Here is a 24,917-nt window from a genome sequence, read left to right as displayed (position 1 = left end):
GGTAATGGCTTCCAAATTGACTTTTTACTTCACGCTTTCGCAGCTCTTTGGAGGCGAGTGAACGATGCAACACAGAGAAGGAGGCAGACGACAGGAAAACACTGTGATTTAGACAGAGTGTAAACACGCGGCGGACCAATTAAGTCCCGGCTTGTTGCGACTGTTGTGCTGACAGAACAAAGCGGCCGAGTGACTCAAAGGCTGGACTGTTTACGGAGGCGGGTCCAGATGCAGGTGCGGCAGGTCGTGGTCCCAGCTCCCTCCATCAGCGTGAGTGGGGCTGCACTCCTGCTCGGCGTGTGAGGCCCTTCATGGGGAAATGGGCCTTTTCTAGTCCTTTCTCATTTCCCATTAAATGTTGCAGTTGAACGTCGTCACTTGAATCTATGAAGTTGGACTCACTCCTTGAAGGAACTTTCTCACCCCTAGAACTTTGAAATCCATTTACTCAGAATAATGAACTCAGGGAAATCATCTCAAATGGCCGCTCACTTTTGCCAAGTGGAATTACAAACCAGCAAGTTGGTGTGGGACCAGACGTTCTGTCACCCGGACACTGTGACATTCATTCACGTCCACTGACCAGAGCCTTCACGCAGGAATACATGATGCCAGTTCCTGTGTTGCCATGACAACCAGCGCGGACGGACGGGGGGGGCGCCCTCCTGTCCGGCCTCCAGAGAACACCGATGATGACAGCGACAAGATTGTGGAGAACAACATGTCAGGTCGGTCCAGTTTGGGAGCAGGATTCCCAGTTGGAGTGACATCATCACGAGGATTCCGTTTGGTGAGAGCATCTCCACGGCAACCAGCTCCTCACCATGAGTCCCATGGACGATCAAGGTGGCGCTCCCTTAAGCCAGGCTCACAGGCTGGGAACGGCGTGTTCCGCTCGCCTCGTCGGATTCATGACGTATCATCGCGCCGCAAAAATAAAAAAACAAAGTTGGAGATTGGAATGTTCCCACATAAATCACAGTTCAGAAAGGCTGGTCAACACAGGAGGAAATAAATCATTCATCACCTCCAGCTGGAGCGCAACAACGTAAGCGCCTCCTGAAACAACTCCAGCTTTGACTCCTTTAAAGGAGAACGCCTCCTTGACAGAGAGTCAACTCCATCGTCTTGGACAGCCACTTGTACCTTGTTCAGAAAGGGTGGTTTTGGACTGGTGCGTCCAGGCACTCCACTCTTCCAGCTGATCTCAATCGGCTTATCAGGTCTGAGCCGTTATCAAGCTTGAGCATGGTGATTCACACAGCACACCGGCATCAGATGTGTGAGCCAAGTTTGTCTTTTTTGGAAAAGAAAATTCAAAAAACATCTGCGCAAACAGGCCTGAAAAACACAAATCTCAGTGGCGCCATCTCTGCTCAGGCGCACTGTTGCAGTGACATTCCGAGCTTTCAGACGCCTGTTTGTATTCCTATATTTGCCATCGCAACTGTGACTGTGATCTGAAGTCTCTCTTTTACTTTTGTTTTCTTCATTTAATCTGAGTGTTTGTGTTTCCTCCACAGCTGTTAGCAGTCAGTGAATCGTACACACTTATCAACTCATTTTCTTCAACCTTGAGTTGCTAAAGGGCAGCGGAAGTAAGAGGACTGTGAATACACACTCCAGTGTGTGGCTCTGACAGGTGTGTGAGTCCGAGCAGTGTGCAGTACAGGTGTAAAGAGCTGCTCGTCTGTCGTCGGCGTGACGGTTCCTTTGATTCCTCTGACCCACTTTCCTCACCGTGCTCATTAAACATTCATCTCCAACTCTAAATTAAGTTTGACAAATCACCCCTCGGCGTCACCGCGACCCCCAGATCTATGGCAATCGCCTTTTTTTGGAAAAGCCAAGCCGCTCCATAGCAACCCGGCCTGAGCCAATCAAGCAGACGCCGGAGTGGTTACCTTGTGGAAGACCTTGATGCCGTTTTCCTCCCACACCACATCAGTTCCCATCAGCCTTCCGCTCCTCCGGGGAAGCAGCAGACCTCCGGTCGCCCCAGGAGACACCAGCTGGGACGGATCTGAAGATGAAGAGAGTCACTCCCTCAGACCAGGGTTTCACACAAATACACAACTCTGCTGACCTTCTCAGCCAGTGTTTTTCAACCTCTCTCTAGCCACGGCAGCCTTGGTTCACACCACCACAGGAACGCACTTGTGCTTCAAGTCCTGTAGAATCTCCCTGTTCACTGGTGAAACACTGCAGCTACTGACACTGGCTTGTTCTGTTGCCAGGCTGTTTGTTTCCCATGTGTCCAGAAAGAGGCGGCAATATGGCAAACTATATCATGGTTCATTGATGTGTTGACTGACTTTAAATCACTGTTTGGATGGGATCACTTCTCTTTTGCATGATGTGACTGTAGTTTCTAGACAAATCCTTGGCTTCTCTGCCTGAACTTGCTTCATAACAACAGTGATTCTTCCTCTCTTCACATGTATTTGGTGGTGCGTTTAGTTGTTCAGAGCCACCTTTTAAAGCCCAGAGCCAACGTTGACAGTCCATGAGCATCAATACAGTTTGGAAGTCAGACAGGTCAGGTTAGCCGTTAGCTCTGTTAGCTCTGCGCTGCAGACAGTCTTTGGCCTGGTGGCGGCTCCCTCCCTCCATCGTTCTCTCATGAAAGTGTGTTAGAGGCGCATCAGCTTTAAAAACAGCAGCCAGACCTGCATTTGACCGGCTTGCGGTGAGTAGAGACGACTTCACCACTCCAATCTACCGCGGGCCTCAAGGTGAAGGTGATTTTTCTGGAGTCCAAACAAGGCGCGGCGAACACTCATCATCCACGTCCTCAAGCTCCAACTCCTTGGTGGAATCCATTATACTGGCAGATTAGCCACTCATTAGCCAGTAAATGTTGTCAAAGACGCTGAGGCGGTAAACACAGACGGCGGCGTGGCCAGCGTGTGGAATTGATTTCCTCCCGCTCTGGTTTTTCAAAGGATTGTGGGGACGGTGGATTATGCAGAGCGAGGGACGACTGACCTCCAGAAGACGAGAGAAACGCGAGGTGAAAGGCGAGGGAGAAGACGTTCGAGGAGCCGGACACAAGCAGGCGCACACCTGTGTGTGTGTGTGTGCCTTTTGTGTGCACGTGTGTCCAGCAGAGGCGATATCGTGTTGGTGTGCTGCCTTTACTGTGTGAAGCCATTGGTTTCAGTCTGCACACGTGCAGTGTGATCCATGTTCTGTGTGTGTCTGAGAGCTTGTGAGCTGATGTTGGGGTGAATCACATACGTGTGTTTGTGTGTATGCACAAGCCTCAAAGTCAGTGCGAAACTAAGGGACCGAATCGGAGGTCATCAAGCAGCCTGCATGAGACAACGTGCTTCAGACGGAGTTGTGACTCTCTCTCAGTCTGATCAAGTTTTCCCCGCCTGCCTCATTTGGGTAGAGCTTGTGTGTGTGTGGATTCTAATGAGCTGAGCGGGACCTGCTCCTTCACCCTTGTTAGAGATTCAAGAGCGTATGAATATGCAGACATCTCAGGTTGGCTAAAGATCAACCCCCGGTGAGGAGGCCCGTGTGGTCGCACGCCTCAGACGTTCCACTGGAAGCCATCACGGACTCTCCACGGCACAGACGCTCTGCCGAGGACCACAGACCACAGACAGACAGACGGGCGGGCGGGCGGGCGGCGGCTGCAAAGTTGTCGAGCTGTGAAGCCAAGGACACGGCAACAGATTTATGGAGAGATTGAGATGATATCGCTCGTCTGCGTGATGATAATAATCTGGCGGCGATTCATCACCGGCGGCAGGAACCTGAGCTCAGCGAAAGTCTGCCGCGGACAGAAACACGTTTGTTTTGATTGTGGCTGCTGATAAATGGAAACAATCGCGCTGCCGCCGGATTCTTTTTCCGCCGCCGAGGTTTTGTCTCTCTGTGCTCAGAGGTCAAAGGTGAGAGCGGTGCTGGAGACGGGTTCCGGTGCGGCTCTGGACACTGGCCCAGCCAGCCAGAGGGTTCGACACCAGACTGAAGTCTCAATTATCCGCGAGTTCTTAAATCAACCTGTCAGCGTTGTTTCTCTGCAGAGAAGGAGGCAGATCCGTCTTTGTCGTCCTGGCGGGGGGAGTCTGTTTATCTCAGCTGCATCTCTCACACCGTGGAGAGACGAGTGGAGGCTGATTATCCTCCTCTGCCACCCGTCACGCTCCGAGGTGAAGGCGCGCCGCCGCTCCGCTCGCCGGGCGCCATCTGCATTGCTCACTTGGCCGCTGATTAGCGTTTGTGTTTGCCGAGGAGAGAAAACACTCCTGCTGAGACGCCGGAGTGTTCATCAAGTGCCGAGCGCCGGGGGGGGGGGGGGGGTGGTGGGGGGGTGAGAGATGGTGTTCGGGCTCTAGTAGGAGTCTCTGTTGGATGACTGAGCGCTGGCTTCATCTGACAGTGTCGAACAAAAGACAACAATGCAGGCTTTCTCCAACCCTCTGGAACTAACATGAGGGGCCGTCAGAAAAGCAGGTCTGGCCCTTCCCCCTTCTAAACACCCTCACTCTCTTTTCATTTGCTCTTGGAGACGCTCATCCTACCCCTGACGCCCTGGAGGTGCATCAAAACGCCACTGGACTCAGGGTTTATAGTGAAGGGCCGATCGCGGCTGTGTCGCCCCCTTGTGGCCATGGCTACGACATCAGCCTCTGTGCTCTGTCAGCCATCCTGGTCCTCAGGTCAGCGTCCACTCTTCTCCATGTTGACCGTCTTCGTCCGCTTCTCTTGGCACACACACTCTCTCACAAGCGCCACCGTCCTCGTCGCCACCAAGAGGCTCCTTCACGTTTGCAGGACCCGGGGAACCCCAGCCGGTTGCCATGGTAACCTCATGTCGCTTCAGCTGCTTCCAAAAAGACTCTGAGGCCGAGTTCAGAGGGTGGCTGACGCCAGCAGGGGGCGACCTCGCTGGCTGATCCACCCGGGTGTGGCGGGTTTGTTCGCGTCTGTGTGGGCTGCACCCTCAAACATCACAGCTGCAGGCTAACACGCAGCTAGCGGACGTTAGCGCAGCGAGTCTGCTGCGGGTCCAAACGCCTCCACACCGACACGTGTGCTGCAGTCAAGTGAGGGCCCCAACATTACCGTCATGGGAGGTCCGGCTGCAGCGCGGCCTCGCTCCGTCTGGCCTCCTCAGCGACGGCAGGAATCTGCGCTGCGGCCGCGCAGCTCAACTTCCCGCTGACTTCGCCAGCGGTCACGTGATCGCGAGAGCGTCGAAACTTTTGAGAGAGTCGGCTATGGCTCACTGACGCCCTCATGTGGCCATCACTGAAACACCCGGAAAAGGAGGAAGAAAACGTCAATAGTTGTTCTTCCTAAAAGATGTGGAATTATGGAATTATATTATGAATTATGAATGTACTTTTAGTTTAATTTTCCATTTCTGTTTCTTGTTGAACCTGGAGGTGGAAGGTCAGGACCAGAGATGAAGAAAATCTGTGGTTGGCTTTTATTATCATGATTTTTTTCAGAGTTCATTCCAAAGCAAAGCACCAAAGTTCTGCAGCCAAATAAAAAGTGTCACTGCAACAAAGCTACTCTCTCCCCCTCAACTCGCCTTCAGTCTTTTCTTCTGCTCTGCCACGTCAGGCGACAGCTCCGGATCCCGCTTCAGACCCAGCTGCTTCAGCTCCCGGCGCCCGCGTCGCTCCTCCATGGCTTCGATCTCCTCGGCGAAGAGCGTCTTCAGAGCAGGGATGAGTTTGGGGACGGTTTTCAAGTCCGACAGGGGGATCTGAGAGAGAAGAGCGAGGCCTTTGCTCAGCTGAACGGATCGACCGGGTCAAAAGGTGGGGCTCACCCGCATGTGGTCGAAGGAGATCCCCACTCGTTCGGTGAAGTCCTCGCTGAAGAGCGGGATCTTGGCGTAGCGCTGGCTGAAGTGGTTGAGCATGATGAAGCCAGCGTTCATCCTCATCCCGATGCCGATGGCCTGCGAGGTGGTGCTGCGGCGGGCGGAGTCAGAGCGCGACGTTACTGCGGCAACCATTAACAAGTCGCGGTTCCACAGTCCCTCCTCACCTGTGCCGCTTCTCCACCGCCTCCTCCTCCATCCCGTCCTCCAGCGTGGCCTCGTGGATCAGCAGAGTGGCGTCTTTTCCTGCCGAAGCAATAAGAGCGGTGGGTCAGAGCGGGCGCTCGCTCCCGCAGGAAATCAATCCGCCAGCCGCGGCAATCAAGAAGCGCCCAGCGCGGCCCAGACTAATGAACAAGCGCCGACGCGCCAGCGCTCGCCGGGCGGCTCCACTTGGACAAAGTCCAGTCCAGCAATTTTCAGAGAAGTCGATGAAGACGGCTCCCGGAGGAGCCATTAGCAGGAGCCGCCAGCGCAGAGACCAAGTATTAAGAAAGATCAAATCAATTATTCAGGGAGACAATAAAGTCCAGGACGCCACGTCGACGTCCGCCAGGACACGTCGTTAGCAGGCACTGACCGATGCGGACGAAGGCGTCGCAGGGCATGGTGTCGCCGGAGAAGGCCAGCTTCCAGCCGGACTGGTGGCGGAGGCTGCAGGCGAAGGCGTTCTTGCAGTGGCGCACGAAGCAGGTCTGGAACTGAGGCGCAACACTGGCTCGGTCTCAGAGCAGAAACCACAACGCGCTCACACGGCACCGACCTCCAGCAGCTGGTTCTCACGCAGCATCTCCTCCAGGAACGAGTGAGTCCTCTGCCCCCGAGGGTCGCTGTGCTCCAGCAGCAGTCTGTTGGGGATGAGGCTGACAGGGGGACGCATTAGACCGGAGGTGATGCGGAGGGGAATGGTCTGGACGTACTTGATGTGACTCAGGAGCTCCTCGCAGTGGTCGTGGTACTGCTGAAGCCAGGCCATGATCTGAGCCGGAGCCACCAGGAAGAGTGGACCGCAGGTCCGTCCCAAGGTCACCTGGGAGAGGGCACATGCTCTCGCGTTAGCAGGCGTCAAGGCGGAGGCCGAGTGAACAGTGACACACCAGAGCTCTCCTCCGCTGGTACAGCAACTTCACCAGACCCTGAGGTGAAGGCATGAAGACAGGAGTCACACACAGCGCCCTCATGTCACGGCCCACAGGAGTCCTACCGTGTGATGGTCGGCGTGCAGGTGCGAGATGAAGACCGTGGAGATCCTGGACAGAGCTTCATCGACATCGTCTCCGTAGTGTCGACAGAGCTGCCCGAACGTTCCTTCGCCACAGTCCAGCAGCAGAGAGCGACTCGGACTGCCACGTGACACGTCACTCTGGCGAACTGACGGCCACCCGTCGTGCAAATACAAACCTGATGTTGACCAAAGTGCTGCTGACGTTCCTGATCTTCATGGGAAGAGCTGATCCGGTTCCCAGGAACACCACTTCGGGAAACGTCTCCTTCGGTCCTGATACGAAAAACAATCAGACGACCCGGTCCAAGTGTCTAGAGCGCCCCCTGTCTGTCGCCACAACTATGAGATAAACTGCACGACTGTCGGACTTCTGTCCAAACTTTCTTCCTAAAACTCTCTGGCGAGTCGGCATGGCCTTCGATCGCTTCCCTTATTGTCTCAGAGTGGAAAAGTTCCATCAATTCCAACAGCTCACCGGAGCCAGCCGCGCACGTCTTCCTGCACTGCGCCGCCTCTTCCACAAAGTTGGGGATTTGGGAAGCCTCTTGCAGGAAGTGGTCAGTGTGGCAGACGGGGATGGCGTCTCTAACAAAGGAGACAGGAGTCAAGACACGGCTGAGCGCCAACTCACCAGCCGGGTCGCACGCACGCACGCACACTAATTTGACAGAAAGAGTCCAAAACATCGGGCAGGGTAACAAGAGGAGGCGGACAGGCCGCTCAGGGGAGTTTGTCGGCTCAACTGAGGCGGATTTAAGAAGCTACTGACCTCTGCCACTCCATCAATGGCCGGAGCTGGAACTTCAGCAGGCACTCGGCTCTGACGATGGAGACCCGCGGGGCCGCCGGAGGATCCTGACACACACACGCACGCACGCACGCCGAGGTCAGACTCAGCTGTCACTCAGAATGTGACCTTGAAATCATCTGTCTCAGAAAACCTTAGGGCTGCTCGTCCTTCTTTGTAAAGCGCCACCCTCAGACTTCAGAAGGGCTCCTACCTTGGCGGTGTAGGACTGGAGCAGCGGGAAGAAGTGCGGGTGGATCATGTTCAGGTGAGCCTGGATCTTGTGGCTGCGGAGGTTGTGCGTGGTGGTGGCGCTCTCGTTGAGGATCAGATGTTCTGTCCGCGACGGGAACCTTCACAGAACCCGACAGAGCGGTGAGCAAGGAAGCCCTGGCGAGTGCCATCACTGAGCCCACCTCTCCATCCACTCCTGGTACAGCTCCGTTTTCAGAAGGGACTCCGGAGTCATGTGGACCACCAGCGCCGGTGGGTCCTCCTCCCCACCAGAGTGATACCTGAAAGATGAAAGTGAGCCGGTCAGGTCAGGTCTGGACCGGACCGGACGGCGCCGGGCACCAGAGGAGAACGCACCGCTGCAGCTGCTGGTTCTCACACAGGGGTTTGACAAATTCCTCAGACGGACACTCCACCACCATGAAGACCGGTCCTGGATCTGTCGGGGTGCAGACCTGCTCGGGTCGGATCTAAGGGATGACAGGAGCAACCTCTGGACATTGCTGTTTTTTTGAGTGGTGTTCTGCAAGGGCCTGTTCTTCTACTATCACCGTACCTCCTTCCCTTGGTACGTGACGCTCTCTCCGTTCTTCAGCTTCTTGATGAGCTCACCAATCGCTGCTGTTCCTCTGAGAGCACAGACACGTGAAGCCGCTGAGAGCTTCAGTTTGAGGTTCCACGCATCATCAGAACAGGAACTCACACAGGCAGCCCCAGATCTTTGGCCTCGGCCACCAGGAAGTTCCCTTTTTTGGGATGGAGCTGAGAGAACATGCGACACTTCAGCTGCTGAGGAGCAAGTTGCACACCTCACCACAACAGTGACGTCTGAGCGCAGAGCACTCCTCATCCACACAGAGACTCTGGACTCATCTTGTTCAAGGGCACGCACGCACGCACGCACGCACGCACGCACACACGCACGCACAAGAGCGAGAGAGAAACACACCCGGCAGATGAAGGCCACCAGCAGACAGGAATCTTTTCTCTTGCCACCTATGAGTAAAACAAGCATCAGTCTGTCGCCATGACCACGGTTTCACATCAGCAAACCCTCTTGGCTCACCCGGACTCCCTGGACGGCACCGTGAGTCTGGGCTCCGCCCGGACTGCGGCTGCGCTGCACGTAGAGTCACAGTTAGAGTCGCCAACCCTGCCGAGGCTCCTGCACTCACCAAATATGGGCACTTGATGAACCGTCATGGTCTCGTCCGAGCACGTCTCCTCGGTGTACGGCCGCACCGCTGAAACACACGTACACACACACACACACACGTTCGGCAATGACCCCATCCAGACCTGACTAATCGAACCAAGATCAGCAAATCCCTACACAGCTCGATGTCCTCCAGCGGTCCAGAGAAAGACTTGATGGCCTTCAGGTAGTTTTCCTGTTTGAAGACAGGAAGACAGCGAGTTATGATGAGGTGGAGGGCTGCAGAGGCGGACTCACCAGCTGTGGAGGTCCAGAGAGAACACACTTGGGAACACCAGTGTCCTTCAGCGTCAGGATCATCCCTGTGGGACACCACCAGGATTTAAACAGACACGCTCGTGGGAGAAGCTGGCGTCAGGTTCGTGCGAGTGCACGTACGAGCGAGCCCACCGGATGGCGCCAAAGCGTCAGAACAATCTAGGCTGGTTCATCTCCGGGAGGAGTTTATATTGCAATGTGCAACAGAGTGACATGGTCATGATCAGGAGGCAACTATAGTTGAAATAAGTCAAGTGGCAAAAATGTGACTTTGGAATATACATTTCAATTTAATGAATAACTGCCAAGTATTGTGTACATTTGTTGTATGTAAATGCACACCAACTGTCAGAATGTAAAGGTATGTATTGGAAGGCTCGATAAGAACATGACCTCTGACCTGACAAGCCCCCGACGTTCTCCCAGCTCAGTCTGGTCAGGAAGATCTTGTCCAGCTGTGCAGCTTTCAGCCTGCGGACAGTCCGACTGGTTAGAGAAGAGGCCGGAAGTGTCCATGGCCTGCGGTGCGTCACTCACTTGTGTTCCTGCATCAGGCGCTGAGTCCCCTCGCCACAGTTGAACAGATACCTGGAAATTCAACCGTTGAACTGACATCGGCATTTCAAGTCCACACAAACAAGGAGCTGAAGCTCAGTGTACACCAATGAAAATACACAAGGGCAATGACGGAGCAAGGCTATTTGATGGCGAGTCCGCATCGTGGTCCCAGCACCGTTTCGGGAGGTCGCCATTCCGTCACATCCCGGATTCAGATGTCCCGAGTGAAGCCGGCCAACTGACCTGTTGTACTCGGAGAAGACGTAGAGAGAAGCAGCGTTGTCTCTGCTGCCCGCACCGACCACCTGCAGGTACACGCTGGACGGCCCGTGCGAGTCCTGCTTCCTGCTGCGGTTCTCCTTGATCCTCACTCGTCGCAGCGGCTCTTTGTGTTTGGCTCTCTTGTGTGTGGGCTCCATGTCTCCCTGAGCTGCGCTCGCCATGCTCCCGCACCGGTGAAGGACGGCCCGGGCTTCACAGCGGGAGGCCCTCGGCACACTTGTTCTCGGGACAAATCCGGCCTTGATTAGGAGCAGAGTCAGCGGCCTGGCTGTCAAATTCATACTCAACCCTTTCTAGCTCACATTCAGAGCCATTGCTGATGGAATAATTGCTTCCAGCTGTGGAACTGCACTGACTCCAGAGAGGCCGCCGAGGAGCGCCGCACACATGTGCAGCCATTTCCGGCAACGAATGATTACGTCGGAGGAGTTCTCGGCGGATTGGACTACAGCATTGATTGACAGGGCTGTGTACCAACCAGAGTGGCTCCCGGAAAACTGGGTGGTATAAGAGTGACTGACGCAAACGTCAGTCAACAGCTATTTATTATCGCGAATATTTTCTCGTCACTGTGGTTGTAATTCAACGTAATCACAAACTTTGGTGATATGAAATGTATTTGTTTTAATCAGAAAACGCACTATATATTATTAGAATGTTTCACCTTATGGCAAACACCAAGTTTTATTTAAATATAGCCGCATTATTTGTTTCCACTCAACAACGTTGATCTGAAAACTTCGGGATTGTAGTTTCTTTTTTCTTTAGTTGTCTGTCTCGAAATAAACGCTTTGAGTGTTCAAGTGTCATGTAAGGTTGCCAAGTGTTGCGTAAAGACACTGATGGAATGAAAACACAAGACTTTTTTCTGTCTCTCTTTATTAATGTTTCAGCAAATCCTCCACCACAAAGCCTAAGGTTTGTGTTTTCAGAATCTCTTTACAGTGAGAAGTTACTGAACACGACATCGGACCACAGATGGAGGTGAAAGACCGAGAGTCCAGTCTGACTTGATCATACGTTTGAGTCTTTTACGCTAGTCAGCTCAGCATGTCTTCACTTGGAGCAGTTGTGTTGCTGTGAGTGTGTGTGTTTTGCTGTTGGGTTCCCATCTGTGATTCAGTCACTGTGGTTCTGTGTGTGTGTGTGTGTGTGTGTGTGTCCATGCTTGCGAGTCTTGCAGTGTCAACATGCGTGGATGTGCGTGCGTCTGTGTCTGACCCCGAGTGAGTGTGTGTCATGTGAGTTGCCATGCAAGCCTGTGTATCTCCGTCAGTGTTGCAGGAGTGCACTTCCCAGCCCGGGTCAATAATGGACTACTTTTAAAACCGATTCAGGAGTGCAGGTCTGGTGTGTGTAAGCAGGCACATGTGTTCCAACACATTTTCTCCTGACTCATGCCTGCGTGTACTTGCAATGTTTCGCTTTTCTGTGTGCGTGTCGGCGGGTCAAAGCAGCTGACTGAATTTTTTGTTTGTTTGTTTGTGTGTTGATTTTGAGGGGCAGGTGTTTGTGTGTGTTAGAGAGACAGAAGTGTGTGTGTGTGTGTGTGTGTGTGTGTGTGTGTGTGTTTCGGTCGATATATTATTATCATACAGACATGAAGGTTTGAACACCACGTTCACTGCAGACGGTGTTCTAATGTACATTTACTCTTTAAACCTGTCGTACAGGGGAACCAAGCAAATTTACACGAGGGGTTTGTTTACTTTGTTTTCTTTTCTTTACATGGGAGGGCTTCAGTCCATATACATGGGCGAGCTGGGAGACGGTGGCATCTGATCCAGGAGTCTGCAGACGTAGCCGGCCACGTCCACGGAGCGCTCCTCGTACATCTGGATGAACGGGTCTTTCTGTTGGCAGGAAGACGACAGCGAATGAGCACGGAGAGTCTTTTTTCAATAACAATATCAGGGTCTCGCTCAACAACTGTACAGAAATCGATGATAGATGTACCAGTAGCTCTTTGTACTTTGGCCTCTTGGACTCGTCCTTGGTAAGGCTGGGGACAGACATGAAGGTTAGCAGAGTGCTACTGGGTCCACTGGGGGGCAGGAGAGAGGCGGAGACTGCTCACCACACGTTGACAAAGGCGATGAACTTGGGAGAGAAGCGTCTCTCCTCAGAGTTGCTGAGCTGCGGCGGGTCTCCTCGCACCACCTGAGTCAACTGGTCGAACACGCTGTTCCACTTGGGGTAGGGGAACCGCCCGGTCGCCAGCTCGTACTGGAGGAGGGGAGAACACGGCGTCAGGTTGGCACCGGCTGAATGGCAGCGCGGCCAACTCACCAGTGTGATCCCCAGACTCCACACGTCAGAGCGCACGTCGTAGCCCTGCCTGGAGGCGCTGGGGTCTATTCTCTCCGGCTGGAAGCAGAATCACACGTCAACATCGACCAAGCACCGAGCATAAGACCTGAACCGTTCAGTGTGAAGACCCAGACACACCAAACAATCCACTGGGAAGAAACACAACACCGGACAGATGGAGGTTTCTACCTCCACCCCGTTCCACTGTGAGAGACTCAGACCTCAGCGAGGCAACACTCCTGGACGTGTTGTTACTCCGGTGCCAGGTGAACGACGTGGAATGTAGTGAGCAGCAATGCTAATCTGGAGGGTAGAATCGGCAGGAGTTCAGAGCGGGAACTCCTGATATGGTCGACAGCAGAGTGCAGCAGCACTTCAGTCTTCATCTGCTGATGGAGCAGCAACAGAGGCAACACAGGCATCGACGCCTACGGCGCAGTCTTGTCACCACGGGACAAGTTTTCACCTGCACACCGACGAGTCTCCGGCGGCGGAGACATTCCTGTCAGTCAAGTCAGGGGCCAGTCCGTCCCTGATGACTGTGTTGCCTAAGCATCAACAGAATAACAAACTCAAGAGCTGCTGCTGCTGCTGCTGCTGCTGCTGCTGCTGCTGGGATCGGAGAACGTCGCTCACCCGAGTTTGAAACAATGAGGAGTGAGCGACTTTTCATGGCGATATAATCTGAACAGTCTCAGGTTCTGGATTGCTGACGATGTTTTTTGATTCACACATCTCTGAGTGCTGCTGGGTCCAGTCTCCAGCAGCACTCAGAGCACATGACCCCTGCAGGGAACCTCCGATCTGTCATGAATGAAACGTGTCGCCTTCCTGTCACGGCGCAGGCAACTGAGCGCCAGATTTAGAATGGAAACTGCCGTGTGCTGCTGGGGGAGAGGGCTGGGAGTGTGTGTGTGCGTGCGTGCGCGTGTGTGTCCTTCCCTCCAGCTGATTTCCCCCCCTCCCCCCTTCACAGAAACGATGATGCAGCAGTGAGATCACCTGCTTGGTTCAACAGAGACTTGACTCTCTTCAGGAAACAAACACTTCACTCTACTCTGGGCTGAGGCTGCAGATGGACGGCTGAACTCAAGGATACGTACTTACATCAACCTTTTCTTTTCACAACACTCAGATGACCAAAATTTCAGGAGACTTTCTTCCACCCTCACTCTATTTTGCATCAATATATTTCTATGATCAATATACTAAAATCAGTTATGACAAGTTTTAGATTTCACACTTTAATTCTGACAATTCATATTCAGCCAAACACAAGCAAACATGTCATTTTTACGTCTTCAATCTTTGATATCTCGGCATACTTGATGAAACCAAAGTGAACAACTGCTCATCTAAAACAGGGTCCTACATGTGTGGTCCACCTGGCTGAAGTACCCCCCCGCCCCTCCCCCAGCTCTGGAGACGGCACTCACCGCCATGTAGGGCCGGCAGCCTGCGTCTCTGGTTTTGGCGATGGAGTCCACCAGTTGTCCGCTGATGCCGAAGTCACAAAGCTTAATGTTTCCGTTGCGGTCCAGGAGGATGTTGGACGGCTTTATGTCTGAGGACAAGACGGATCAATACACGGACGCATTGGGCAAAAAAAGGGAGACAGTTAGAAGGCGCCGCCTACCTCTGTGGATTATCTTCAAGTTTTCTTTTAAGTGGTTTAGTGCTTTCACAGTCTGGAGGCAGAGAAGAGAGTGTCAGGCAGCGGCGGTGGATCGCTGAGGTGAAAGCGAGCGACGGGGACTCACAGCTAATGTGATCTTTCCTAGTATCTCTTCTGGAATCACGTCGTCTAGCGAGCAGTATACGAATTTGTAAAACTTGTCTAATGAGGTAGCCATAAGTTCCATGCAAATCCAACAGTCACCCTGGAAGACAGAGGCAGGTGTTGTTCAGATGGGAGGAGAGAGAGAGAGAGAGAGAGAGGGAAGGAGAGACAGAGACAGAGAGACAGAGACAGAGAGAGAGAGAGAGACAGAGAGAGAGAGGGAAGGAGAGACAGAGAGACAGAGAGAGAGAGAGAGAGAGAGACAGAGAGAGAGAGGGAAGGAGAGACAGAGACAGAGAGACAGAGAGAGAGAGAGAGAGGGAGACAGAGAGAGAGAGGAGGTGAGGGGGGGAGAAAGAGAGAGAGAGACAGAGAGAGAGAGAGAGAGAGGGAGACAGAGAGAGAGAGGAGGTGAGAGAGAGAGAGGGGGAGAGAGAGAGGAGAGAGAAAGAGAGAGAGGGGGAGAGGGAGAGAAAGAGGGAGAAGGGGAGAGAGAGAGGGGGACAGAGAGAGAGAGACCGAGAGAGAGAAACAGATAGAGAGAGAGACAGAGAGAGGGAGGGAGGGAGGGAGTGAGAGAGAGAGAGGGAGAGGGAGAGACAGAAAGAGAGGAGGTGAGGGGGGGGAGAAAGCGAGAGAGAGACAGAGAGAGAGGGGGGGAGAGAGAGGAGAGAGAAAGAGAGAGAGAGAGAGAGGGAGAGGGAGAAGGGGAGAGAGAGGGGGGACAGAGAGGGGGGGGCAGAGAGAGAGAGAGAGAGAGAGAGAGAGAGAGAGAGAGAGAGAGAGAGAGAGAGAGAGAGAGAGAGAGAGAGAGAGAGAGAGAGAGAGAGAGACGCTGCGGCTCACCTCTCTGAAGAGGGCGCCATAGAACTGCACAATGTACGGACAGTCACTACTCCTCATCACCACGTCCAGGTCCATCAGCAGCTGCTTCTGTTCCTTCTCGTCCACGGTGGAGCGGATTCTCTGCAGAGAGTCCAACAGTCTTCACCCAACCTTTCACCACCCCAGAACGGAGCGTTCGCTTGGCTGTTTGTCTCCTCAACTTGGGTCTGCCACTTCTCCTGGCTTTGATCATCTACTACTTCAACCATCACGTCCTCATCCTCTTCTTCATCTCCAACATCCTCTCCACAAGTAAACCACTTGGCTTCCAGACTTCTTCACGTGCCCCACTGACCTTTACTCAGCTGGAGACCATACACCACCCTCTTCTTCGCCACCCTCCTCTGACTTCCTCTCCAGCTACTACTAAGCTGTGTCCTGCAGGCATCTCTACCTTCATCTCCAGAACAAAAGATTCAACTCTCCACCTTCAATGGGATGAATAACACTCACCTTGACGGCCATGATCTGGTTGCTGGGCTTGTGCACCATCTTGTTGACCGATCCATAAGCCCCTCGTCCGATCTCACCCAGATCTTTCAGGTCCTCGGCTGTGAAGTCCCAGTGCTGCTCCGGGGAGATCTTCAACTTCCCAGACGACTCGATGCTGTGCGTCCTCAGGCGCTCTCTGCAGAAAACACCAGAGTCAGTCGCCGCCCTGAACCCACTGGAAACCTGGACTCTCACATGTGAGGGTTCTGGAAAGGCGGTCCGGCCGTGTTCAGTGTAAATCTAGTCGTGGGTTTGATGGGCGGGTTGGCAAAGTTGAGCTTCAGAGCTTTGCGTTTACCTGCGAATGAGTTCACAGTTTGATAAAGTAAAAACAAAAATGAAGCTCCGTTCTAAAAGCGAGGTGAGCAGACAGCGCAGTATGGCGTGACTGTGACAACACAGATGACTGAGAGGGAGGAAGGTTAGTAGAGCTACCCCAAATCACCTCCGACCTTCATGCTGATCCACAGCCATTAAAAACTGTCTGAGAAAGAAGCAGCAGCTGGTGAATAAAAAAAAAAAAGTCTCCCTGTGGGTCACTTTGGTGCAGAAACCGGTATCAGCTGGATCAAATTAGCCGCTCTGATATGCTCAATCTAAGAAGACGTTGGGCACTTCTTCACCGTTTGCCTCACAATAACTTGGTTGCCGTGTTTCTCCTCATCTCAGACAGGGAAACGGAGGCGCAGCTGTGGCACGTGGGAGTCCCGGCATGACTAATGTTTGGGTGCTCAGCGCAGCTTTGGGGTGAGCGATGAAGTGTTTGCTCGGCACCACACTTTCTTCAGACGCAGATTCTTCAACGGCATTAGCCGGAGAAGAAAAGTGCGGTGGACAGATTTCAGCTGCGATCATCCACAACATCACTTGAGAAATGTTGGTGCTTGAATTCCAATAAACGTGAAAGGACAGCGTCTGTGTGTGTGTTTCTTGTCTAGACAAGCTATGTCGAGAGGAGAGGAAGGAAAACAAAGAGTGAGGAGTGGAAGGACTTGTTAGTCGCACACAGAAGCCTCCAGCAAAGTCTGTTGGTCCAACAGAGGAGCCACTTTTCAGCTGAAGAAATGGTCAGGATCTGTGAGCGCTTTGGCCGCTCCGCAGCGTATCATAACAAAGGCAGCGTAACTGGAGAGATGCCAGCTGTCGGTCAACACCAGAACCCTCGACGATGATCAGCAACGTGGGACCCACTCAGTCCCAGTTGCCGATCATATGGATGATTCAAAGACTAGTCTCCAGATTCACAGAATAAAGTGCATTTGGTGTGCATTATTAGTTGTCTCTATGCTAACAGGGAAGACCGGACCCACACAAACAGAGAGAGAAAAACGTGAAGAAGGAAGTTAGCGAGGTGGAGTAGGGTCATTGCAGGTGAGCCACCGACTGGCCATCATCAGCACAGCAGCCAGTCTGGATTAGTGGCGACAGACTCTTCACAGCAGACTGTCGGGCGAGTTAGCAGCAGAATTGAGTTTCTCTTACTTGGTGGGGCTCCAGACAGGTTTATCTGAAATCCTAGAGGTGAGGGGAAAGTCACATTTTTCACTCAGAAACAAACACAGCATCACCTCCCCTCACAAGAGTTGACCTCGGTGTTGCCATGGAGACCGACACCATCTCACTGCAGGTTACATTTCTCCACAACAAAGCATCGACATGCACATGCGGTTAGAGCCGGCTTCATGGCTGATGGACGCGAGTGAGTGATGGAGGACGGCTGAAACATGGCCGACATTGACACAACACTTTGATGAGGGATTTTCTTGTCAAGCTCACCGTCGTTCAGCATCATCATGTCAGGAGTTAGCAATCATTAGTGAGCAGCAGTGAGGTAGAAAGTGGAATACAGTCAGAGAGAACAAGGACAGTCAATTCAACAGGTCATCCAGGTCACATGTGGAAATATCGACAACAAACTGGAGGTCCAAAACACAAGGCAGATCTAAATGGGACTTCTTCATTGGTGTTGATCAGTCTGGGGCGGGATCTCAGGGTCCCAGAGATGAGGCCCTGACCTCACTGCCTGTTGGAGATGACACGGTTCACTTGATTTTTCTCCATCCTTGCAGGCTCCACATGAGGAATGCGGGTCAGCACCTCTAAATCTGGGACCCGATTGAAGAACAAAAATGGTTTTTGCAATAAAACAAAAATCCAGACTGATTTAAGGTTTGAAAACTCCAGAAAAGGTCAAACCAAATATAGGATTCTGAAATATGGCAACATTTCAACAAGTACCGACCTGGATGAGCACAGATATCAAGCACAGAATATCACCGTCAGTCAGCACAATCGTCTTCAAACTCAACATGCAATAGAGTGCAAATGCACCAGTGCTGTGATTCTCAAACCGACATGGCTGGATTTGTTTGAATTGAAATCGTTTCTTGAATAGATGGGGAACAATTTAGCGTGAGTGCATGAAAAACTCAACAGTTTGAAAGCATCAAGGTTTGAGAAGCACCAGGATAAAAGCGGCTTGTGAGTGTGTGTGTGTGTGTGTGTGGAGGAAGAGAGAAGATGTGGGAACACTGACTGCAGATTTTTTTTTTCTCTTCCATTTCCTTCGAAAATAGACGAATGACAACCCAGATAGTTTGGCTGTGCGTTAGAATAGATGACAAGTTACTGGTATGACACAGGCTTTGACCTCAAGAATGGGGTTAAATACACAAAGGTGGTTAGAAATGGATGGCAACTTCAAGACAAGCCAAAGGAGAATTTAATTTTTAAAGGGTGAAAAGTGAGAAAAGGTTGTGTAAACACTGGTTTGTCCATCCGAATTGTGATGTTGTACGGCCACTGCCATTTGTTAAAATAGCATTTGTAAGCATGAGAAACGTCGTAACTGTTGGGAACAGCAGTAATATTGATGACTGATGAGGAAGACACTCAGTGCAGCCACTTTTATCCACACCGGTGCAGAGAAAGCTTGACAGACACCAAAGCAGTCCACGACAAGGCAAACGCCGAGGCGACGGTTGTGGACGTGGGAACAGTTACCTGTTTCACTCTGACATCTCCAGCAAGTGTTCGACTCTGCAAGTGAAAACACCACAATCACAGCTCCTACATCAGAGAGGGACATCCGTCATCACGTGGATATGTAACGCTGCGCATGATTCAGCGGCTGAAGTGACTCTTTTCGGAACACCTGGTGGACACGAGCCCGCAGGTGACGCAGCAGGTCACTGCAGCCGGACTTGGCTCGACACGACCAGCGATGCACTTGACACATTCGCCGTGTTGGCTCGAAACCGTGCACCAAACATCGAACCATTGGCAGGCTGTTTCCATGAAGCGATGACGGTGACAGATAAAACCGTCTGCTTCTGCACCGCAGTCCGCTGCGCCCCTGGAGGTCTGCACCGCTTGGCCTGTAAAGCGACGGCAGGACGGTGCTGTCGCTGGCAGCTGGGTGACTGTGAGAGCCAGCGGTCAGTCCGGGAGCAGCCGGAGCCTCCCACGGCTAGCAGCTAAGCTTGAGTGCGGCAGCTGGCGGGCGAGGCCTCCACTTACCCTGCATGCTGCTCAGGGTGCTGATGTGCTGGCTCTGCTGCAGCGGCTGTGTGGCGGCTCCTGCGCTGTTGCTGCTCGGTGTCGCGGAGTTGTTGGGACTCGCCATTGTTGTGTGTTGAGGTTCCATCAGCGGCAGCAGCGCCGGGCTGCACTGCACACACACCAAAGCACCGCGGTAGGCTCCCCGTCAGCCCCGGGCAGCGACTGGACGGCAGCGGGCGACAAGTTAGAACGCCTGAATGTGCTCTCCGGGAGCGGCGGAGGGAAAACACTCGGCCAGCTAGGCTAAGCTAACGCCACTGCTAACAGCGCTAGCCGAGGAGCTTCGGAGCCGCAATCAGCTGACCGACTGATTGACAGGTCGACACCCACAAAGGCGCGCGCGGTGCACAGCGCCACCGGAAGCTGTCACTGACGCGGATAGAAAATATCAACGACACAAACACAAATGTAAGAAGAATGGATGAGAACTCAAGGGCATTTTTAGTGACCTTTATTTACAAAAGTTGAATGAGAAAACTGGCGTCACTTTTATTAAAACCTCCGTCACGTGACCTCCATCAGAAGCGCTGCAGCAGGAAGTGACGATCAGCCGAATCACAAACTCACTGAAGCCGTCAACAGACGCTTTCGTCCGAAATTTGACAAGTGACGTGAACCACAGCCGTCGATGCTGGATTGCCTGGATTGTAATGAATCATCGTCATGAATAATCTGGATGACAATCATGTAACATTCACAGAGGACAACAAAAAATGACCATTACATGTGTTTCTCTGTTGGAAATAAATAAATAAATTAGGGGCAAATGATACAAAGAACAAGTCGTAAAATGAAGATGTAGACTGATGCCACAAACATTTTAGTATGAGAAATGTTTTACGAATAGTTATGATGAATATAAAATATAAAAGACAAAGCAATACAAGAAATAAATTAGGAAGCTTTATAATGAAATAAAAATACCAATAACACTCAGAAAATTGATGAGTAAAAATTAAAACTGATGTAGCATGAGGGCATTTTCTTAATGAACAAATGTTGAGCAACATGAATACAACTGTTAAATAACAACACATTCAAACAAATTTGACATTCTTCATGACGTAAGTGTGGCCTTGCTGTCTTCAAAACGACTACGGCAATATATACACAACCGAGCTTCCCTCTTCATATCAGTGAGCGCTCCCTCACCAGTTTCTGTCTCATGTTTGTGATTTGGTTGATGCCAAACTAGTGTTTTTAAACCAGTGGGTGACAGACACACACAGATCAGCAGCTTCTCCACATCATATCGTAGACACTCATTGATAACAAACATGTAAAGTGTCGAGCAGCAGAAGGTTCAGACACGTTCAGACGACAAAACGGTTTGACAGGAAAATAAATAAAATATCAAAACATGAATCACACACAGGTTCCTTGTGTGTGCTAAGAATAAGACGAAAAACAAACAGAGGTGTTCGAGGTGTTCCAGTGGCCCCCGCTGTTTCACACACTCGCACACGCAGACGCACACTCCCTAATTAGTGTCAGCCCAGGTGAGTTCAGGCGTCGCACCCTGAGATGTGTGGATCCACCTGCAAGTACAAGAAGAGTTTGTCTCCAAAGCCGCCAGCCAAACATCCAGACGGCAAGTACTGACACAGACTAATGATGTTTGTGTGCTCAGAAAACATGCAAGGCCCACTGGACTATATTGTATCTAAAGACATGAGACTGACATGACTAAAACACAGCATCAGCCACATCCTGTGTGGTGTCCTGCCAGCCAACATCTGTCGGCATCCACTCACAAACCTGCAGCGTCGTCTCTCGTCATCTCTTGTGCCTCGTCCCACTCGTCACCGTCTTGTTCTGTCCCACACAAGACAGCGGGAGTCATTCCTTCTAAAATTCAGTCATAACACCTTTAAGAACTTCCCATCAAACCTCAAAAGTTGACCTGAATCATTCATAGTTACACATTAGAAGCTGCATATTAAATGTAAAAGACACCATCAAAAAGCTTTTTGTTTTTAAGGTATCTGCACAAGTAAAAAACAACTGGCGCTGGAGTTGGTGAAACGAGAATAGCGCGCCGACAGTGGCCTCCGGTGGGCGGTGCTGTGACTACACCAGCTTCTCACCTTGTGTTCTGGACATCTCATGGAGAAGTTCTCATCGTTGAGGACACAGCCTGGAAGACACAAGTGAAGGTGAGGAACTACCCAGGCAGCTCCAACGCCGCGGCCCACAGGGCGCTCTACCTGACTGGATGGCACATCTGTAGTGATAGTTCCTGCTGCATCCTTTCTGGAAACAGCCCATGATGGCGCCGCTGCACTGGCACGCCCAGCATTGCTGCGGGGACAGTGTGTAGCAGTGAGTCACAGCACAGCCACGATGGACCGCCTGGACTTGTCACCCACCGTTTGCTGGGCCAGCTGCGCCGCCTCTTCCAGACCGTACAGTCTCCCTCGGACCAGGAAGACGCCCGTGGACCAGATCCCACAGTCCTCGTGGATCCAGCCTTCGTCCAGCTGAGACCAAGCCTTCGTAAGATGGCTGTCATCACTCCGAGGCGATGGTTCGATCACAGAGTCATCGTCCCGGCAGCCGTTGCAGGACGAGTCCTTGACTTGCTGGACGTCCTCCTGCGGGGGGCGACAAGGGTCGGACGGGCTCAGCGTTCTGATGGGGAAGTATGGACCGTGAAGGTCCCCGAGACCCATGACGTTGGCGGTGTGGCCGCACAGGCAGCAGGTCAGCGAGAGGGGACACTTGACGTCCGAGCCCAGGCGTCCGGGCTGGAAGCACGAAGTCAAGGGAAGTGACCCCGCCACAGAGACGGAGACGATGGGCGCGCTCAGAGCGCCGCGCCTTCTCACCGCCACCGCCTCCTCCTGGTAGTTGACCACGGTGCACGCCTGCCGATCCACGTGCACGAACGGTGAAAAGGCGTCCGACTTCTTCTCCTTGCGTCTGACGCTTGCATATTTGAGTTGGATTTCCGGCTCGCTGGGAGCAAAGAGAGACGACGGGCCGCTTTGTGACCTTCGTTTCCTCCTCCGTCTCACTTTCCTGGTCTTTGCAGGTGCGGCGCGGCTCGCCAACTGACTTGGCGGCTGCTCCGCTGAGGTTCTGGGTTTCTGTTGTCCAGGTCCACTTTCACATCTAGCTTTCGTGACCGGCTTCTTCCTCTTCACTGGTTTGGAGCGGGTGGTTTCAGGAGTCGGATCCTGCGGCTTCCTTTCACGGGGTTTATTGGCATCAGAGTCCTCCGAGTTGCTACTCGCTGGCCGGGACACGTCAGGCACGGACTCGTCCGAGCTGGTCAGCCTGCTCACCAACGCCAACATTTCATCAGAGTCGTAGATCTCATTGTAGATGCCGGCCACGTCCCTCCTCACCAGCCTGCGCAGGTTGCGGCGAGTCTGGTGGCTCTGAGTGTCGCGAGTCTCTCCGGCAGGTTTGCGGAGGCGCCCGCCGCGTCTGACCGCACTGGCTGGAGCTTTGTCCCCTTTAGATTCCGCTTCCTGACTCCTTCTTCGGGTGGCACGTTTCTGGCAGTTGTGTTTTTTTTCCTCGCTGACAGACACCTCAATGATATCGCTGTCATCACTTGAAACGTCCACCAGGGGGCCGGCGGCGTTGCTGTACACGGTGGAGAGGTCCGACAACAGAACCACCGGCCTGGCGTGATGCACTGGAATGTCGACGGAGCTGTCGGAGGAGTCCTCCGAGGTGGAGCTCTCGGGGCTGGGCGAGCTGAGCGCTCGAGGTAGGTGATAGCAGCTCGTCCCTCCGTCCATCGAGGACGCGGTGGGCGACAAGGGCTCCACTATGTGTCGCACTCCATCCTGGATAAAAGAGCCGCACAGCAGCGGCTCCTTGGCCGAGGACACCAGGACGATGACATCGGAGCCGCTGTCGCTCTCGTCCGCACCGCTGCTCTCGGGCCCGGGGCCGCAGCCTGGGTCAGGCCCATAGAAGCCCGGATGCCAGAGGTTGTGAGGGACACCGTTGCGGAACAGAGGCGGGTTCATGTAGGCCTCGGGACTCGGGTCCATGTCCCGACAGTGGACCGGAGGACCCGTGTCGGAGTCGTAGGAAGACGAAGCTCTGGATCTGAACGAGGCGCCAATGTCAGCGCTACAGCCGGGCGGGCGTCGGTGGTACCACTCCGGCTTCTTGGCCAGGTCCAAGGTGTCGACCCGGCCGCGGTTCAGAGGCGGCACCGAGTAGCCAGTCGACAGGTCCATCGCCATGAGAGATGGATCCTGAGACGACATCACTGCCAAAGAGAGAGACTCGCGTCACCAAGACTCCATCACCAAGCCGGGAGACTTGTTCACACCTTGACATCAGAGACACAAACAAAAGCTTTTTGACCACAGCTCTCCTTACTTTCGTGTCATGTCACCACTGTTTCATAGTCATGGTCCTGAAGTGAAGAGCACCACAACAACAGTCCACGTCACCGCTCGACTGCCAACATGCCGAGACAGTGACTGACCGTATCCATGAGAGTGATGCTGCTGCACCGAAGCACCGAAGGTCCACATCACCATCACTAGCTATCGACTGGCTCTCCTCATTTCAAGTCTCCGCAGAGACGCTTTAACCTGCCGTCCCTCCACAAGTCCTCAACAACATGCGTTTGTCATTCCAGCGTCAATCAAAACAAGCGCTTTTCTCTGTTGACAGTTCAATTGTTGCATTTTAGAGTTGGTCCCGACTCAATGACATTCTTTTATTCGTGACAATGAAAGGAGAGACCACTGGCATGTGGTGAGGACATGATGAGACAGAATTCAATTGTTGCGATCCATGCGTTTTGAACGTCAACCGCCGCCTCGCTGCTTGGTTTCTGACTCTTTCAGATGGTGACAGCAGACACGAGTCACGCAACATCCCGCTGTTGAATGAGAACAGATGTGTCCCGCACTCACCGCTCGGTCCAGCCGGGCTCCGGGAGGCGTCTTCCCCGGCTCAGGGTCTGGTAGCTCGGTTAGCTAGCACACCTCTCCAGGCCCATCGTACCGGATGTAAACAAAAACGCAGCGGAACGCGTTCACGCTGGCCAGCTAGCTAGCGCGAGCTCTCCCGTCTGCCCCGCGCGGACACCAAAACGGCGACTGGTCAGCATGGCTGGGTGGCGCGTTCGCGTCAAGTCGGCGGCGGGTTAGTGGCGGAGGGCTCGTTAAACTAGTCACCACATTCGCCCGACAATGAAGTCAAGCCGTGTTTGCTCATCCACCAAACGGCCGGAAACAGACATTAGACTTCAAAATAAAAGCGAACACTACGACGACTACTTGCGATGGCGTGTCATCCACGCGAGAGGATCTCGCCTCTAGATGGCGCAGCTGTCACGTTTCACTGACCATGACATTTTGGGACCCTCGGCCTCACCTCCGCGGTTGAACTTCACACAGAGCAAACCGTGTATAAAGTCAAAAGAGTAAAGTACAGAGTTCAAAACATCTCATCCAACACTGCTGATTTACCACAACAACAACAAAATGCTTGTAC

The 24,917-nt window shown here is 52.9% G+C and overlaps 2 protein-coding genes across 7 annotated transcripts; both read right to left on the bottom strand.

Annotated features, from left to right (window-relative positions):
- Positions 1 to 5,421: 5,421 nt before the first annotated feature.
- elac2 (elaC ribonuclease Z 2) lies at positions 5,422 to 10,812 on the bottom strand. Its single transcript, XM_053850985.1, has 25 exons — positions 10,717 to 10,812; positions 10,376 to 10,653; positions 10,112 to 10,162; positions 9,975 to 10,045; positions 9,554 to 9,618; positions 9,434 to 9,491; positions 9,276 to 9,344; positions 9,167 to 9,220; positions 9,050 to 9,096; positions 8,804 to 8,862; positions 8,657 to 8,729; positions 8,458 to 8,570; positions 8,283 to 8,381; positions 8,081 to 8,219; positions 7,849 to 7,934; positions 7,555 to 7,664; positions 7,256 to 7,352; positions 7,059 to 7,197; positions 6,952 to 6,990; positions 6,775 to 6,884; positions 6,618 to 6,717; positions 6,435 to 6,555; positions 6,022 to 6,100; positions 5,801 to 5,945; positions 5,422 to 5,734 (listed from the first exon to the last, which is right to left on the bottom strand). Exons 1-25 carry the CDS (start codon positions 10,801 to 10,803, stop codon positions 5,549 to 5,551), a joined length of 2,475 nt encoding a protein of 824 aa, XP_053706960.1. The 5' UTR covers positions 10,804 to 10,812; the 3' UTR covers positions 5,422 to 5,548.
- Positions 10,813 to 11,262: 450 nt separating this feature from the next.
- Positions 11,263 to 24,723, bottom strand: map2k4a (mitogen-activated protein kinase kinase 4a). Of its 6 annotated transcripts, XM_053851014.1 has the most exons (15): positions 24,335 to 24,642; positions 23,090 to 23,676; positions 19,401 to 19,434; positions 18,885 to 18,920; positions 17,364 to 17,396; positions 16,077 to 16,179; positions 15,843 to 16,017; positions 15,351 to 15,470; positions 14,485 to 14,604; positions 14,361 to 14,412; positions 14,161 to 14,288; positions 12,704 to 12,781; positions 12,492 to 12,640; positions 12,371 to 12,416; positions 11,263 to 12,267 (listed from the first exon to the last, which is right to left on the bottom strand). In XM_053851014.1, exons 2-15 carry the CDS (start codon positions 23,672 to 23,674, stop codon positions 12,154 to 12,156), a joined length of 1,773 nt encoding a protein of 590 aa, XP_053706989.1. In that variant the 5' UTR covers positions 23,675 to 23,676; positions 24,335 to 24,642; the 3' UTR covers positions 11,263 to 12,153. The 6 variants fall into 6 exon arrangements, with proteins under 6 accessions (XP_053706989.1, XP_053706986.1, XP_053706987.1 ...); XM_053851011.1 differs by lacking the exons at positions 17,364 to 17,396; positions 23,090 to 23,676; positions 24,335 to 24,642 and having other exon boundaries at positions 11,267 to 12,267; positions 19,401 to 19,755; XM_053851012.1 differs by lacking the exons at positions 17,364 to 17,396; positions 18,885 to 18,920; positions 23,090 to 23,676; positions 24,335 to 24,642 and having other exon boundaries at positions 11,267 to 12,267; positions 19,401 to 19,755.
- Positions 24,724 to 24,917: the final 194 nt, after the last annotated feature.

Source organism: Synchiropus splendidus, chromosome 19 (assembly GCF_027744825.2).
Source record: "Synchiropus splendidus isolate RoL2022-P1 chromosome 19, RoL_Sspl_1.0, whole genome shotgun sequence".
Lineage (NCBI taxonomy): Eukaryota > Metazoa > Chordata > Actinopteri > Syngnathiformes > Callionymidae > Synchiropus > Synchiropus splendidus.
The sequence above is the reverse complement of the archived record's forward strand: the minus strand, read 5'-3'. Positions and strand labels throughout refer to the sequence as shown.